The following is a 17,348-nucleotide window of genomic DNA, read 5'->3' on the forward strand; positions in this document are numbered from 1 at the left end:
TGTGTGGATGCTCTGGAGGTGTCACCTGGACACCAGGACCATGCAGGTAGGAGGTACCCTCCCCCTGCACCCCTGGCACCCAGAGGCATGGGGCATGGGGGCAGGCAGCAGCCCCGGCACAGGCATGGGCACCTCCGGGCTCAGCCGGACCCTGCGGCAGGATGCACGGTGCCATGGCAGGGCTCAGGGAGGGATGAGCTGCTCTGTGCCAAACAGCCGTGCCCACACAGGGCAGACGGACAGCAGTGTGCCTCGCTCATCCTCCTCCCTCCAGAGCTCTGAGGCCATGGTGATGGGCAGGAGCCACCTGCCTCCTCAAGGCAAGAAGGGCCTGCGGCGGTGGGCCAAGCCACTGGCTTGCATCTTAACTCTTCTGGCACCAGGCTGATGCAACAGCTTGCTGCCCCTCCAGCGCCCACCCCCATCCCTGCAGGGACCCGCACCTGCAGTCGCGGTCAGCAGCCCCACTCAGCACCCTTCCTGCTCAGCAGCCAAGCACCTGCGCCGCCCAGTCTGAGGCACAGCATTTTTATTTTTGGTTAAAGCAGGCTGGGAACCTCGGACCCCACAGCTGGCTGTCCCATGTCAGGCCCCGAGTGGGGTGATGGCAAAGAACAGATCCCTGTGCTCTGGGTAACCAGGGTCTAGCCACCGGCTGCCATCAGGATCAGGCCACGAGGTGCCCAGGCACCCTCAGAAGCGGAGCTGGACGAGGTAGCGGATGCGGCACTGGCTTTCCTGGTAAATGAGGTACTCGCTCTGGCTGAAGGAGGAGTCCTTGTAGGTGGACATGGGGATGGGCTTGCCCTGGCACACCAGCACCTTCCTGCCATCCAGCAGCACCTCCTTATCCTGCGCTGGGTCTGGGCGAGAAGACACCCGCCACGTCAGGCCTGAGCCCCGGCCTCTCTCGCAGACCCCCCCCTCCTGCCCTGCACTCACCTGGCTCTGTCTTGCCGCAGGCCAGGACACTGTCGTAGCCGGCTGGTGGCTGACGCAGCGTGGGGTCATCCTCCGTGATGCGGTACAGCTTGCCCAGGGCCACCTCGTTCAGCAACATGATGCCGACCCGCTGGGACGTGCAGCCCACTGCCGGGAGAGGTGGGGAGGGGAAAGGGGCACCAGCCCCAGCGTTGCCGCCTGGCCATGCCAGCCTCCTGGGGCGGTGGGCAGGCAAGCCCAGCAGCCCCCCGGGGGCGAGCGAAGGGAGCTGGGGCCGCCCCAGGGCCCTTACCATAGCCAGCTGACTTGCTGTTCTCCGAGGCGAAGTAGATGCCCTTGCCCACCCGCCCGCCCGAGTGGGGCATGATCCGCAGCCCCCTCCTCAGGATGGCCGCGATTACCGCCACGTTGGTGCCGTGCCACAGCAGGCGCCGGTGGCCCAGGTGGTCGTGGGCCTTGAAGAGCTCATCCTGCAGAGACGCCGTGCTCAGGACCAGCCGCAGAGGTACCCAAGGGGCTGCTGCCCACCTGCCCTAGCCTAATCCCATCCCCGGTCTCAGCCCCAGCCCAAAGGGCAGAGGAGAGGGGTCTCCCGGGCACCCATTTGCCCTCAGCCAGCTGGGCTCAGCGTGCCCCCACCGGACCAGCACAGCCCCCATCCCAGGGGCACAACCAGGGTGTCCCTGCTGCAGGGCAGGAACAAGTGGCCGCTTCTGCTCACCTCGCCCTCTCGGTCCACCTCCCAGATGTTGAGGATCTGGAGTTTGTTCCCTGTCTGCGTCACGTAGTTTTCGATCAGCTGCGAGGGAGGGAGCCAGAGAAGCAGCGTCACTGCAGGGAACCGGCGTGTCCCCCAGGGATGCCCACTGCCGAGCCTCGAGGCTGGCACTCCCCCCAGTCCAGCCTGCACCCGCCACACCAGCGAGGGGGATGCCCACCAAGGGCGGGCTTGGTGCACCCTGGGCAAGGGTGGTGCGAGAGGGACCGGGCGCCCCAGCTGCAGGGCTGAGCTGTGCTGTAGCGCAGCCAGTGCTGCGTCACTCGCCACCTGAGAGCCACCCAGCTGGGCTCCCTGCAGGGCCCACAGTCCCTCTGGGGCGGTGGGAACATCTGAGTGCCCCCAGGCCCTACATGGTCTTTCCTGCCCGAGGGGGCACTGCAGCATGAGCTGTACCTTGTACTCTGGGGAGGCCGGGTCCAGCAGGGAGAGCTGGCAGCAGAGCAGGGCATAATCCTGATCCAATGGATGGGGCACCTCTTCCTCCTCTTCCTCTTCCCCTTTCACCTTCTGAGCCTGCAGGCTCTGTGCCACTTCAATGTCAGCCAGCACCTGCCAGGCACAGACCGCAGGCAGCATCATAGCTGGGCAGCACCACCACCCTCTTCTGTGCCCCTGCTGCTCAGCAGCGCACCGAGCAACCGGGCAAACCCCTGCCCCATGCCAGCCCTGAGCAAGTGCCAGCACCTCCCAGCCCCCGGCAGGAGTCTTCCCTGGAGACATGTGCCACCCCCTTGGGTGCCCTGGCACTGGTGGGCACAGGGCAGCAGGTATCTCACCAATAGCATGTCCTTCTTGGCACGCAGCAGGTCATGGGAATTGATGGGGGGTGGCCGTGCCCGCCCGAAGTTGTGGGGGATGATGGTGTAGAAGCGGGAGGAGAGCTGCTCCAGGTGGGCAGCCCTGGCAGGCTGCTCCCTCAGCGCTGCCTCCAGCTCCTCCAGTGCCTCAAAGCCCTTCGCGATCTGCTGCTTGGTCAGCTTCCCCAGGGGCATCTTCTTCACATCTGGCCAGGGGCACACTCTGTCAGCCCCTCCATCCCCCCCATGCCCTTCCCAGGGTTGCCCCTTGCCCCATACTTCCCTCTGTGCCGAAGGACCTCAAGTACTGCCCGGGCACACACAGCTCTGGAGCAGTGCCTGTCCTGCCCAGGCACAGCCCATGGGCACCTGAGGCCAATGCTCCTGCCAGGGCTTGGGCTGCTGGAGGCAGTGCTCTGACACTGACAGCATGTCCACCTCCTTCAAAGGCCATGCCCAGCCTCACCACCTTCAGCCTCAGGTCACAGACCCCCACCGAGCCAGGTACCACCCCGTACCGATGTTCATGGTCTGCATGGCATCTCGGAACATGTCATTGCTGAAGATGAGGGAGACCAGGTCCTGTGTGGCTTTGTCCAAGGTGCAAGGCAGGACCCGCCGCTTGGAGACCTTGCCCCCATCCACATCGTCCACCTGCGGGCACATGTGCAGACCCCCAACCTCGCTGTGCTGCCTCTGAACCCACAGAGGCCAAAGCACAGGGCTGCCCACTCCTGGGGGGTGAAGAGCCGTGCCCCTGTGTCAGCAGAGGGCCGAGCAGATGCTGCTGCCCCTTTCCAGGACTGGTGCCACCAAGATGCCCATTGTGCTTCCTCAAGAAGGATCCTAGCTTGAGTCCCCCAGGTTTAACCTACTGCCCCATATCTCTGCCCATGGGCTATTTCAACTTGCATGCACAAAACCCACTGCTGCCTGTGCCCTGTGCTGACCCCAGCAGATGCCCCAGCGCTCAGAGGAGCCGGGTGCGAGGTGTGCAGGACACCCCAGCGCCAGACACCTCGCACTCTCACCTTGAGGGAGACCTCCACCTCCCGGCCAGCCCCTGGCTGCACCTCGATGAGCGTGTACTTCCCGGGCTGCGCCACAAAGGTCTCCCGCGCCGCCCAGCTGTTCTTGGTCTTCTCCTGAAACTTCTTCTCGAAGTCCTTCTTGGCGGCCTCCAGGGCAGTGAAGGGCACGAGCTTGGACTGGCCCACCTCCCCCTGGCAGCACACAGCGCTGATCAGGCCCCCTGCACCCCTCACCCCGTGCAAGGCCACGGCCAGCCGCCTTGCTGCCCACAAGCCCTGCTCGGGCCGGGGAGCGGCCTGGTGCTGGGGCACTGAGACGGAGGGTCCCTGCAGGCTCCCCGTTCCCTCCGCGTGGTTCACCCTGCCGTGCCCGGCTCTGCGGGGCCTGCCCTGGGTCGCATCGCCCTGACCCAGGCGGGTTTCCCTGCCTCGCTCACGGTTAGCGCTTTAGCAACTCCGTCTCTACCCGTGGGCACAGGGGCCAGTGCTCAGCACCAAGCGGGCATGTGCCAAAGCACAAGCACCAGCTCAGAGCGGCCCTGCAGCTCAGGGAGATACCCTGGGCCTCTGCACTAGGGTGTCACATTCCTGGCTGCTTTGCTGACAAGGTGCCACCTGCCCCAGCTGTGCCAACCCGGTAGCATGGGGACAAGGCCTCAAATCCCTCCCCGAGAGGGGCTATAGCAGAGCCACTCATAGCTCACTTTGGCAGGACTGGCATTGAGGGACGGGGAACAAGGCAGGGAGCACCCCTGAGTCACCAGGTTCATCCCTCAGCCCAAATATCACATGCAGGTCTGGTCCCCTGGATCCTGGGGGATTTTGGCACGGACAACGAGATGGATGGAGGAGCCAGGACAGCTCTGAGCAGCAAACCCGTTCTTGGGACATGCAAAGAGACAACGGGGGCTATGACATCCCCGTGGCTCGGAGGCTGTCCTCCCCAGGCCAGGGACACGCATGGTGGCCAGGGCTCCCCGGGGCCGGGGCGGCCAGTGCGGACTCACCACGCGGCCCCAGCGGTTCCAGGTGCTGTAGGCACCGCCGTGCTCGATAAGCTGGATGATGTAGAACTTGTTATTGTTGGCGCCGATGTTGGTCTGGTTCAGGGTGCAGTCGTAGTCCTCGTAGACCTACAGCAGCACGGATGGGGTCAGCACCTGGGCGGGGGCCTCAGGGACTCATTCATACGGGATAGGGGCTGCGACAGCAGCATTTGGGGTGGGGCAGGGCTCCACAAGGGACATCCTGGGGGGGGGCAACAGGTCTGAAATGGAAATCGGGGCTACCCCGGTGTCAGCATGGCGGGGATGACCCCGGGATTAGCTGGCGTGAGGGTCTCCCTCCTGCTCTGCCCACATCCCTCCTCCCCAGCGTGCCCAGACCAACCACCCCCCTGGCAGAGAGGTGCCCAGCTCTGCTGTGCCCTTGCTGCCTCCCCACTGCCCACGGGCAGGTGCAGCCCCTGCCGCGCTCTCACCTGGGCTCCCGGCACCCTGCTCAGGGGACACAGCCCATCGACTGTGGCCGGGGGCTTGTCCTGGGGTGCAGTCTTCAGGGCCGCCAGCGTGGAGTGCCAGGCGTCGTCCCCCTCTCCTTCCTTGGCTTTCTTGCCTCTGCCCACAGGCTGCCTCTTGGTGGGGGCTTTGCGCTTGGAGGCCATGGCTGAGGAACACCTGAAGGGCCAACGCAGGGTTAACCTCTGTCCCAAACCCCGGGGAGACCGGACCAGGAGCCCAGAGACACGGAACTGCCCTTCCCGGCACATCCTGCTGCCCTGCGCCTCCGTTTCCCCACCCCTATAATCCATGGCCACTGCCAGAAGGGAGCCAGGCCAAGCCGGGGCGGAAGCAGGACCTCTCTCCCCAGTCTCCCCTCCTCCAAGCCGTCTGGCCCCTGCCCCTCTGCTCGGTACAAGGCCGAGCCCCACAGCACCCTCCTGCGTGAGGAGACCCCTTCCCCAAAACGAGCAGTGCTTGCCTGGGAGACACAGCCTGCTCATACAGAGGAGCAAGGAGCCAAGGGAAACGTGCTGGCTGAGGCAGCGTGGGCAGCAAACTGAGCTCAGCAGAGCCGAAAGAGGACAAGGAACTGCTGGAGCACCAGCAGGAGCCTGGAAAGCCCTGTTCGGCCACCCTGGTCCTGGCCCCCCCCGCCAGCGGAGGAACCAGGAGCCTGGACAGCGGGGTGCCACCGCAGAGCAGCATGTCGTGCCGGGGCATCTCTGCTGGGTCACCCAGCCCTGTGTCCCCCGGGCCACGCAGAAGCGGACAGCAAGCAGTGCTCCCCGCCCCGAAGCGCAGAGAAGAGGCGCAGCACCCTGCAGGGAGGCTCACTCGCAGGGCCAGGTCCCGGGGACACCTCCCCTCCTGTGCCCCCACGTCCCCTCCACGCAGTGGCCCCCCCGGGGCAGCAAAGCGGGGAGGGGGGAGTGGGAAGTGGCCCTGCCCAGGCATCGCCAGCGCCCAGAAAGTTTCGGATAGCCTTTGGGCAGATTGGGCAGCCTGCCCGGCTGGGAAAGCTTCTCCTCAGGGAAAAGCAGGCACCCCACCCCTCTGGGCAGCCACGGAGAGGGGCAGGGATCACCCACCCACCCGCCGCCCGGCGAGCCCGGCCGCCGCGGGGGCCTGTGCCGGAGGCCCGAGCTGTGGGCCGCGCCGGCGGGGAGGCGAGCGCAGGCAAGCCGGGACGAGCTCTTGCCACCGCCTCCCGCGTGACTCCGGCAGCACGGCTCCCCGGCAGGCGGGATGCTGACGGAGGCAGGCGGCGGGGGCACAGCCTGGGGCACCCACCCTGCCTCCCGCTCCGTCCTCGCCCCCCGGCCCCACGTCACCCCCGATCTCCCCGGCCCCACCTGCTGCCCAGCCGCCACGCTGTGCGAGCCAACGCCTGTGCCGGGTTAAAGTGCGGTGCCGCCCGCCCGCCTCGCACCGCGGCGCGCACAGGTCTGCCCCGGCACGGCCTGCGAGACCGCCGAGCCGCCTGCACCCGGGGCTGCGCCGTGCTGGGCTGGCGGCACCGAAACATGTGTCTGGCAGCGGTGCTGCCTCCCCAGCAGAGCTGAGGTTGCCTTTGGCCGGGCACAGAGCCCGGAGCGGACATTTATGAGGGTGACAGAGCACTGGAGCAGGTTGCCCAGAGAGGTTGTGGCGTCTCCTTCTCTGGAGATATTCAAAACCCGCCTGAACACGATCCTGGGCATGCAGCGTGCTCTGGGTGACCCTGCCTGAGCAGGGGGGGTTGGACTAGGCGATCGCCAGAGGTCCCTGCCAACCTCAACCGTTCTGTGGTTCTGTGACTGCCCTTGGTCGGGGGGGCAGCCCTGGAGTCCACCAGGCAGAACAGCATCTCTAGGCCGACGGGGACACCTCTAGACTGGGGGAGCACTGCTCGCTGTCCGCTTCTGCGTGGCCCGGGGGACACAGGGCTGGGCTACCCAGCAGAGATGCCCCAGCACAACATGCTGCTCTGCAGTGGCACCCCGCTGTCCAGGCTCCTGGTTCCTCCGCTGGCGGGGGCGGCCAGGACCAGGGTGGCCGAACAGGGCTTTCCAGGCTCCTGCTGGTGCTCCAGCAGTCCCTTGTCCTCTTCTGGTTCTTCCAAGCTCAGAGTTTGCTGCCCACAGTGCATCAGTCAGCACGTTTCCCTTCGCTCGTTGCTCCTCCATGTAAGCGGGCTGAACCCCAGGACAAGCCCCCGGCCACAGTCGATGGGCTGTGTCCCCTGAGCAGGGTGCCAGGAGCCCAGGTGAGAGCGCGGCAGGGGCTGCACCTGCCCGTGGGCAGTGGGGAGGCAGCAAGGGCACAGCAGAGCTGGGCACCTTTCTGTCAGGGGGGTGGTTGGTCTGGGCACGCTGGGGAGGAGGGATGTGGGCAGAGCAGGAGGGAGACCCTCACGCCAGCTAATCCCGGGGTCATCCCCGCCATGCTGACACCGGGGTAGCCCCGATTTATATTTCAGACCTGTTGTTCCCCCCACAATCACCACCAGGATGTCCCTTGTGGAGCCCTGCCCCACCCCAAATGCTGCTGTCGCAGCCCCCGACCTGTACGAATGAATCCCCGAGGCCCCCGCCCAGAAGCCCATGATTTCCCTGGCTCCTCAGCTCCCCACAGCCACCCTTGGCTCCGTCTCAACCCACCCGGCCTCCTGAGGCCAGCAAGGCCAGAGGCACGTGGCCAAGCCGCTCGCCAGCTCTGGGGAAGGTCTTGCCAACAGCCGGAGGGAGAACAGCCCCACTGGTCCCCTCCCCCAAACCAGCCCCCCAGAGAGGCCGCGGGGGAGGAAGCCAAGGAAGAAAAGTCTCATCTCCCAGCACGGTTGAGGTTAGGTAGCAATTTTATTCTGCAAGGGGTAGGGTAGGGGTGCCACTGCTTGGGGCTGGCACGCGACTCGTCCTGCGGGGTGTTCAGGGCCGCCTGTAAGGATGCTGCGGCCGGCGGAACAGACGGGAGCGTCCTGGCCGTCGCTCTGGCCCTGGCTGTCCTGCCTGGGGGCTGCTCTCAGGAGCCAGGGAGCCAGGAGACGACTCTGATTCCTCCTGGCTGCCGGCTCGGGAGCTCGCCAGGTCCAACTCCGAGCTCGCGGGTGTAGCTGAGCCGGAGGATGCCTTGCATTCATTCTGGCTGCTGGCTTGGGAGCGGGCCAGGTCTGACTCTGAGCTCGCAGGTGTAGCTGAGCCGGAGGATGCCTCAGATTCATCCTGGCTGCTGGTGCTGGTGCTGGAGCTGGCCAGGTCCGGCTCTGCGCTGGCAGGGGCAGCAGGGCTGGAGGACGCCTCCGCTCCTGGCTTGCTGTCGGTGCTGGGAGCAGACGGCTCTGGCAGTGCGCTCCTGGGGGCTGTAAGGGGAGGTGGGAAAGTCAGCAGCACGGCCCCAAGCCCTTGCCTGGCCCTGGCCCGAGCCTGGGGGCACCTGGGTGCTTTGCCTCTTACCGGGGCCTATTCCGGCACAGCCATCGCATTCCCAGGCCTCCACCGCTGCTCCCACCGCCGAGCAGTGTCGATGCGTCCCTCTGGACGCACACGAGGAGCACAAGAGCAGCTCCCACGGCCTGGGGAAGCAAACGGGTTGGTGCTTGTGGCAGCCGGGGCTGGCAGTGGTGCCGCGAAGGCAACCGAGGCAACGGGAGCGGAGCAAGGCAGCGCCCGGCAGAGCTCTTGCGCTAAGCACCTGCTCCCAGCATGACGGCATCTGCTGCCACAGCGGCAGCTGCCAGAGTGCAGCTTTGGTGACGTACCCGCTTTCCTGCGCCTGCTGCCTGCCCTCCTGATAGAGGCACTGGCCGGCGTCACACTGGCTGTGCCTCTCGGAAAGCTCCTCGTACTGCCCCGTCTCCTCCCAGGTTGGTGGTCTGCAGGAGAAGGAAGGGGAAGCCCTGAGCCTCCCCCGCCGGGCACCTGCAGGACGTCCCTGCTCTCCTGGCCTCCTGCCCCGCTTCCAACTCCGCGGGGAAGCGGGAGCCCAGACGAGCAGGAGCCCTGCGGGCCAGGACTGCCGCGGGAGCCCTTGGCCTGGCACAGCCCTTGTGCCGTCTGTCTCGGGAGCCCGGCACGAGGGTGGCAGAAAACCAACCTGAACAGGACAAAGATCCCCATTTTTAACATTTCCGGCAGGAATTTTCTCTTGTCTTTACACTGGGGGCACCGGAAGCACTCCCAGCCAGCGCGGCTAGCCTGCCCCTGCGGGAGAGACACAAGCGGCGTTAGCGGGGCGCTGCTGCTGCTGGGCCCCGGCTGTGCCCACGGGAGAGGGAAGCCCTCCTACCTGGATGCAGCCCCGGTGAAACCAGGCCCCTCGGCACGCTGGGCACACCATAGTGCCGAACGATAGCTTCTCGTCCACCCGCTCCATGCAAATGATGCAGGTGGTTTCTTCATCTGGGCGTACCGGCACCGCCTGCTCCGGGCGGTGCTCCGAGCAGAAGGACCTGGGCAGAACATGGAGGAGAGGGGCAAGGTCAGGAAGCGCTGAGGCCTCCCACGGTGCGGAGAGGAGGGCAACGGGGGCACAAGGGAGCCCTCCGCGGCCTGGCTCCGGCTCCCGCTCGCAGGCGTCGCTGCGGGGCGGACAGGCAACTTCCCCGGCTGCTTGGCCAGCGCCGGCACCAGGGGCGTCGAGGCAGGGAGGCTCCGGCGCGAGGGCCGGCAGCCCTCACCTGTAGGCCTTGAAAAACTGCGTGACGCAGCCGTTGCTGGAGGCGCAGGGGAGGTGGAAGCTGCGGCTGCAATCCTTCCCCTGGCAGTCGATCGCAGCGCCATGCTCGCCGCAAGCAAAGCAGCTCTGCAAAGAGCACAGCAGCCCACGTGGGTGACGTGCGCTGGGCCTCCACGGCCAGCCCCACACCCCGGGAAAGGCCCAGGGGTCTGGGCACAAAGCTGCCCGTCCCTGCCGTGTCCTCACCTTCCGGCCTGCGTTCTTTATTGTTTTTTTTCATATCCGCAGATCCCTTCCCGCTCGGTCCCGCGCTGCTCCAGCCCGCTGGCGAGATACTGCAAAGCAGGAAGGTCCCGGAGCTCGGCAGGGAGCTCGGAGGGACCGCTGCTGGGGAGAGCTGGGGCAGCCCCCGGGGCAGCTCACCAGGCAGTAACCTACACGTCCAGACTTCTGCACTGGATTTATGATCCCTCCCAGAGCAGGAAAGACTGAACATGGGAGACCACAGTGTCCCCAAGGATTGACAGAGACCAGGAATCTCTTTACGAAGGAACACTGCACTGCAACTGCTGTCATTTTTTCTTTGGAAAATGCAGTAAGCAAAACAAATAGGAAGTTTTTTTATTAATCAGAATATTCACATATATCAGTGGATCAGGTCTCATTTCTTACTTGATGTTCAGAGCACTTAGCCATTCTGAAGCACCGCTTGAACCTAGTGCACTTGCAGGTGAGAGCGCGAGCTAAGCCCATCTACGGATGATCTGCAGCATCTCCGACGGAGCAAACGAAACACGAAGGACAATTAGAATTGACCAGTCTCCTCCGCGCAACCTCATCAAATCTTAGAAAGCTGGAAGTTTTGTAAACTTGGCAGACTGCTTGAGGGGCAGTTTAACCTCTTGGCCCAAGCTGTGTTAATTAAATGTAATGCTATCTGTTCTGCCTGCTTAAATGCCTCTTTCTAAATCGTACGTCAGAAGCACCTACAGACTCAAGATGTCGCTATCACTTAATTTTTCTTGCTGCTAGTAATACCAAAGAAATTGTCTAGCCTGGTTTTGAATTTTATTTTGTAAAAGATGCCTTTTCCACATTAGTGTTTTAATTTCCTTTATTATCCAGCTACATACAAGACAGCCCTGAACCAGGTAAGCTTCCAATGTGAAATGAAGGCTTGCTGTTTATTTTCAGTTAAGGTAGAGGCAAACAGGACTGACTGAATTTTATGATCTGTACCGGGCATTTTCCAAACACGTCAAATAGTTTCCAGGGTTTACTGTTCATGCTCCTTATGGCTCAGTTTTCGCCTGTATTTTTTCAGCATCACTGTTCTGCTCACCACCTACCAGGCACGTCTTGCAACACACAGGACAACAGAGAAGCTCCTTTCTATAGGTTCTTTGCCCACACACCTGCACGCACATACCAAGGACTTCATAAAATCTGGATCCGCAATAGCCAGAATCACTTGAAATGACACCCTGACAACAAAAGTCTTGATGGGACGCTCAAACCTGGTTAATCCAAAACACTTTGCAAACTATTTTTATTCAAATTAAAAAGACTCAGGTAAACAAACTGATGGTACATACATGTTATAAACCTGGTTATCAGCTGAACTTTTGGGAGTACAAGATTTAAGGAAAAGCCAAGCATGAATTAACCAGGTCCAAAAACATGCCCCCAAAATCACCAACGACGTTTTGAGTTTTTACACAAACAGTAAATTTTCTCACGGAAGGGAAGGACTGAGAAAGTGAAACAAATAATAAGTAGTCTCCAACTGGTTTATGAAAATACTGGTCCTAGATTAATCTATTTTCCACTCTCACAGAAACCAACCATTTCCCATACATACTTTTATTTTAGTAGGAAAGTTTCATTTACTCCAGTACAATGAACGGCAGTGGAAAACAAATGAGGGGTTCAAATACCCAGAGAGAGAAAGAGACAGACAGACAGACAGACAGAAAGAGAGAGAGAGAGAGAAACAGCTAGACAGCTAGACAGACATGTCGTCTTTTTTTTTTTTTTTTTTTTTTTTTTTAAACCAGAGTCAGAAAAAAGCTTCTTTTGCTGGTTTTGAATTCTAGACTGTAGCCATTATATCCTAAATTTTACTGCAGTCAACTGAAATGCCTCCAATATACAGAGACATGATTTTGAAATAAATAAACGGCGCTTAAAAGATTTGATTAGGGCCAGCCCAGTGGCTTAGTGGTAGTGCTCTGCACTGCCCTATGGGAGGACCCAGGTTTCACTTGCACTTCCAATCACTTGCTCCCGGGCTGGAAAGAGCAGCGAAAGTAGTGCCGCAGCGACTCAGGCGGGAGAGAGCCAGGGCCGCAAGTCTGCTCATCACTGACCTTCAGATAAATTAAAAAATTCAGTTCTACAGGCTCCAAAGGGAGTCCCATCTGGTCCTCAAAAGAAAATAAATAAAACAATAACTTAACTAAAATTCATCCCAGGTTCTTTGGTGTAATTTTTGTTAATGCTGAGATATAAGAGAATCGGGTGGTATTAGTACAATCCATGATGCTTCCAAATACTCAAAAACTAGGATTTGCTGCTTGATTCAGTTCAATGTCCCATCTTTGCGGCTAAATATTGCAAAGCCTATGGTAATTCAAATACACTTCAAGATGATGCTGTATATGTGGAAGAGGTCTAAGACTATGCCGTTTCTACTTTATTTCATAAACTTGGTAATTTACAAAGGCCAGTAGAGAATTTCTGTACCACAGGTGCAACACCTGGAGAGTTCAAAACTGTAATTTCCCTACATGCTTCTTAGCTCCATCTCCTTCACATCCATTGCACATCTGACCTCAACTGTCCTCAAGTGCCTACTTGTAATTAGAGGGTTTTCCACGCAAGGACTGGAAGGTTGGAGTGGGAGAGGAAGAGGAATTAGCCAGTAAAATTAAATAACAGTTTATACTTGCACAGGTCACTTCCCTCAACAGTATAAATTACATCACTGAAACAGAACCCAAGGTATCCAGTATTGGAATAAAGTACTTAACCTTCTGCCAAATGCACTCAAGTATTTTTTTTTCTACTGGTATACTTTAAAATACATTTCCACATGATGAACATTTCTAGCAGTCAGATGAAAGCATATCAGTAAATTAGCTCTTTCTTTTGGACTGAGTTGCAGTGACAATGCTCCTGCCAACAAACTGTTCAAATTAATATTGCTTTCCCAGTTATTTAATGAAATAAAAACTATTCATTCTTTTTCTAAAATGAAGTACTATGAAAGGATTTACCCTTAAACAAACAGCTTTGCAGTCCAAAAGGTTGGTTGGTTAGGAGGACAGGTAAGTCCTTAGCAGAAGACAGTCACAACCTTGAAATTTGGCAAGAAGATTCCATACATACCTTACTAATTAAAAAAAAAACAAAAAACCAAAAACGGAAAACCAAAGAACCAAAAAACACACCACCAAAAAGCACTCTGAAGGCTGCAACGCAAGTTTTCTTATTTCTCCAACCTCCTAGATAGGCTGAATTTACACATACAGCAGTACTTTGTTAAAGCTAGATTTACGCATCAAATTTCTCTCCATCTGCCCTGCAAAACTTTCATTAAGGTGAATCGCTACCCCTAAGGAAAGCATACAAAGATACCTTGCAATACCTAATCGTTAACAGAATACGTGTGAATTTAAAACCATTGCATTACTTCACAAACAAAACAACTCATCTTCCCTTCTCTAACTTACCTTCCAAGACCTGAACTGCACACGTAATTGCTTAGGCAACAAGCTTTCCATTCCCACTGCTAGGTGTTAGGCACATCACAGAACCCCCAAAGCAGGTCATGGTAGATAAAACATTGCACCTTTCAAGGGCATGCAAAGCACATGTATTCTGTTACTCATTTAGGATCATAATGGCCTTGGCTACACAATTAAATAACTGGACAGGACTGGACAACATCAGCAGTCAAGACACCCTTGTCCCGTCCACACCAGCACTTCCATGATCACTGTGGTCCATTCAGCAGCATTGGTATTGACTTAAATTTGATTTTTCCTAGCATCTATGTACCCCTTACCTTTAGCTTCATTTCAAGAAATCCTCCCTGTTCACATCCAAGTGAGATTTCTGCTGGAAGTGGCTAGCACACACAAGCACATGTACACGCATTCTTCTAAGATGTGAACTATGACTAATTTCACATTCCATTGTACCAATTTGTAAATGCTTTTTGTTTTCTTTTTTCTTTTATACAAAAATGATGGCATCAGGTTCTCAGCAATAAAATATAAGAAAGATGAATCCTTGACTACACTTAACCAATTATGAAATTGCCTTTCAAACAAAGGAAACATATGCAAAAATCTGTGTATTTGATAAAGGCAACTTAATATAACAAAAAGTGAAATATGCTTATTAAAAGTGTCCTTATGTAAAAATGGTCTTGCAATGTGCAGTAAAATGCAATACAAATTATTGTTGGTTATCTCTCCCCACCCAGTAACTAAAACGGCTATTGTTCCACAAAACTCCTTATACGCCGGTATCAAAGAAGCAATTACACGATTAAACATTTTCTATGTTGTACGCCTGACGGATATTAAGGGTGTCTCGTAGCATCAAGTCTCGAAGACGCCATAACGCATCGGCCATGGTGGTATGAGCCCCTTTACTTTTCAACCAGTGTGAAGGGAGACGGCTCTCTTGTTCTTTTGATAGGTGGACATCTCGCCTTCGTGCTGAAAGGTTAAGAAATGGCCCAGTTATCTACTGGCTTTACTTAATTTGTCCTGCCTCTGATATTTACCACAACTACTAGAAAAAGGGGAATATAATTCTATAGTATTTCTATTGCCCTCCGGTCCCTGTATTTGAGCCCATACAAGTGATTCTTAGATTTTTATACCATCAGTCGAATTAGCCTGCTGATAACATACATACTCCCAGCATGTCTGATTTGTTTTTAATGACTGCTTGCATGGATACATTTTATTAAGCAAGCAGCAAATTTATTTAGCATTATCCATAAGAGCTAAACTTATTAATGTGTACAAAGAAGCGTGTTCTGTCAGGAAACATCAGAGTAGAAAGCCTTACCTGCAAGGGTCTGGTCCCACTTGCTAATGCTATTTGATTCAGCGCTAAGCCCCTCAGTATATTTCAGATGGGCCTCAGAATGAAGAAGCCTCTGTGCCTTTGGTGGAGGGGAGACGAACACGGGAGTCGTGGGCTGCTGTATAACCGGCTGCGCTGCTGCGCTCTGGCCGGGATACGGAGGGGGTGCTTGCTGTCCCGGCGGGCCAAGGATTCCTATCTGTAATGGCAAAGTGGTAGAGAAAACACATTTTGGGGAACAGCAGGAAAGCGGGTTCACATCCACGTATCCCTATGGAAGAACCCGGCCCAGCAAAGTGCAGCACGAACACCACAGTTCAGTGTCCATCCCTGTCCAGCAGTGACACGGGAAGCTGCTCTCTCCATCCACTGTCAGAACATCCTCATACAGTGGAGCTTTAAAACAGGTCATGACCAAAGGCGTCTGCATCAAAGCATGCAAAACCTAAATTATCAGCAGTTTAACAGTGTGTTGAAATGACTCACATTCCTTTAACAGAAGGAAGGAAGGAGAGGGGAAAAAAAGAAAGGAAAGAAAAGAAAAGAGAACACTGTCTGGCTTATACTGCAGAATGCATTCCACAAGAACCTAGTTAGTCCAGTAACACTTCATCCAAGAAATATAGACACATCCTCTGGGGGTAAGATATTAAATGATCCTAAATACCTCTGCGTACATTTTGTTTATGTTCTCCCCGGGAAAGGCTATGTGCATCCCAACATCTCTTAACTGGGATGCTGTTTAAATACTAATTTGGAGTCTTACAGCCTCATAAATCATGCAAAAAGGACTTACCTGCTGTCCAAATGGACTTGCTCCTGGTGCTGGAGTGCCTACCGTGGGGGATACGTTTTGGCCTATAACACCTATATTCCAAAATACAAAAACAATTAGTCTCATTTCAGAGCAGTGGCAAATACCGCTTTGGCTTTTTCAATAAAAATCTATGCTTTGGCATCATTGCTTAAAGTTCTTTTAAGCAGCTGAACTACATTCAAATATCCCCCTCTCCCCCAGTAAAAAACACTTTAAAAGTTTCTGGATGAAAAAAAAACAAAAAAACCCCAAAAACAAAAAAGCCAGTATGACAACTACCCAATACGTAGCCTGTTGAATTCATTGAATTAAAGAAATGAAAACAGAAGTCATTTCTGGTTTTCACTTTTTTTTGGTATTATTTAGTTATTGCCTAACTAAATCTTTCAGTTTAGAATATACAACTCCAGCTTGACAGAATCTCCCTAGAATCAAAATAATCTAGCAATCTATCAACATTTCAACATTTTGCTGTATTCGGTTTCATAAAATGCATTCACTGTAGGAGGAAAGCCAAGCCATTGCAAAAATTCTCTTATATCATCTATCTTGCTAACATTAAAAGCTTAAGCTTAAATAGTATTATATATGAGACAAATGAACACTTGGAAAAGTTTCAGAAATAAAAAGGGTTAGTTTTATGTAAATATATTTCCCTATTGTGTGGCCTGCAGCAGATAACACCCACGTAAGTCTCAAACAAAAATTTACAAATCTAAATGAGAGTCATACAGCTCCTGGTATTTTACATGTAGATGCTTGGGTCTGAACACACGAGAGCTGCTTTCGCTGCTTATCCTTCTTGTCTATGCCACTTGTCGAAACCACCTATCATTTATTTGAAAAGCTGAAAATTAAATTCAGTCTTCCTAAGGATTTATTTTGCATGCAGTTTTCTACATCAGTGATCAGAAGATGCGTCACCGCATTTTGTATACTGAAGCATATAATGAATGAATTCCCAGTTTACGACAACCCCTGTTTTAAATGCATCTGTACCAACAGAAAGTCAGAAATAGGGAAGAACATTGATAATATAAGTAGTGTGCTATGGCACCGATCTTTTCCTGGTACAAAGCAAAGAGGTTTGGAGGGGAGACACCCTCACCTTTCCCAGCATCGGAGCATGGCTTCACCTTTAGCTTGCGCAGCCCTGTTCAACACTACTTCACCTGTGGTCCTGCAAGCCCTCCACTCCCAGGCATCACTTCTCCCCTGCTCTGTAATCCTCTCAATTTTAAACATCACACACATGGCCTGTTCCTCCAGTTGGAAAAATAAACTCTGAAAAGTAACGCATCACCCTGGATTCACCTCCCAGACAACTATATGCTGCTGTCGTGTGCTTAAGTATCATTGCCTTGGCGAGTCAGAGATGGACTCGCAGACACACGGCCGTTCTCCTAGTCCTGCTGCATGACATTACAGTGAATCTTACACACCAGTGAAGATGCAAGTAGCATAGCTAGTACTGATGGATTTAAAAGAAAAAAAAAAAGGCAAACAACAATCAATTTACATACAGAGAGATATAAAGTCCTAACAGAGCTTCTGATAAACAGCTGTAAATGAGGCAGGGGGAGGCAAACAAGATACCACTTTTTGTCTACAGATTAACAGTTTAACTGCTGAACATATAGGATACACATCTTCTAAATGGTCACAGGAGCTATCAGAGGTAAAAACCAAAATAATCAGCAGAAAACAGGATGATAGGGC

At 55.4% G+C, this 17,348-nt stretch overlaps 2 protein-coding genes across 6 annotated transcripts in view; both read right to left on the reverse strand.

The window, feature by feature from the left end:
- Positions 1 to 512: 512 nt before the first annotated feature.
- PARP3 (poly(ADP-ribose) polymerase family member 3) lies at positions 513 to 6,438 on the reverse strand. The gene is made up of 11 exons (XM_026106532.2): positions 6,406 to 6,438; positions 5,032 to 5,227; positions 4,559 to 4,684; positions 3,552 to 3,743; positions 3,039 to 3,174; positions 2,500 to 2,726; positions 2,117 to 2,272; positions 1,664 to 1,741; positions 1,235 to 1,412; positions 943 to 1,089; positions 513 to 863 (listed from the first exon to the last, which is right to left on the reverse strand). The coding sequence occupies exons 2-11, from the start codon at positions 5,212 to 5,214 to the stop codon at positions 694 to 696; spliced, it is 1,593 nt and encodes a 530-aa protein (XP_025962317.1). The 5' UTR covers positions 5,215 to 5,227; positions 6,406 to 6,438; the 3' UTR covers positions 513 to 693.
- A 4,800-nt stretch (positions 6,439 to 11,238) lies between these two features.
- The window catches only part of LOC135329649 (protein polybromo-1-like), a 37,186-nt gene continuing 31,076 nt past the window's right edge, over positions 11,239 to 17,348 (reverse strand). For all 5 annotated transcript variants that reach the window (XM_064518728.1, XM_064518732.1, XM_064518727.1 and 2 more), the window contains 3 exons: positions 15,609 to 15,679; positions 14,795 to 15,011; positions 11,239 to 14,436 (listed from right to left, as the gene is read on the reverse strand). In XM_064518728.1, the coding sequence (XP_064374798.1) occupies positions 14,264 to 14,436; positions 14,795 to 15,011; positions 15,609 to 15,679 (461 nt within the window). In that variant the 3' untranslated portion in view covers positions 11,239 to 14,263. The remainder of the gene's footprint in view (positions 14,437 to 14,794; positions 15,012 to 15,608; positions 15,680 to 17,348) is intronic.

This window comes from Dromaius novaehollandiae, chromosome 12 (genome assembly GCF_036370855.1).
Source record: "Dromaius novaehollandiae isolate bDroNov1 chromosome 12, bDroNov1.hap1, whole genome shotgun sequence".
Taxonomy (NCBI): domain Eukaryota; kingdom Metazoa; phylum Chordata; class Aves; order Casuariiformes; family Dromaiidae; genus Dromaius; species Dromaius novaehollandiae.

Bases quoted from the DNA above. Each gene is read 5' to 3' on its own strand.
- PARP3 (XM_026106532.2), bottom strand. From the start codon at position 5,214: ATGGCCTCCAAGCGCAAAGCCCCCACCAAGAGGCAGCCTGTGGGCAGA. The intron at 3,175-3,551 runs GTGAGAGTGCGA...ATGTGCCCGCAG, and splicing joins AGGTGGAGGTCTCCCTCAAG to GTGGACGATGTGGATGGGGG. The intron at 1,413-1,663 runs GTGAGCAGAAGC...GCGTCTCTGCAG, and splicing joins AGGTGGACCGAGAGGGCGAG to GATGAGCTCTTCAAGGCCCA.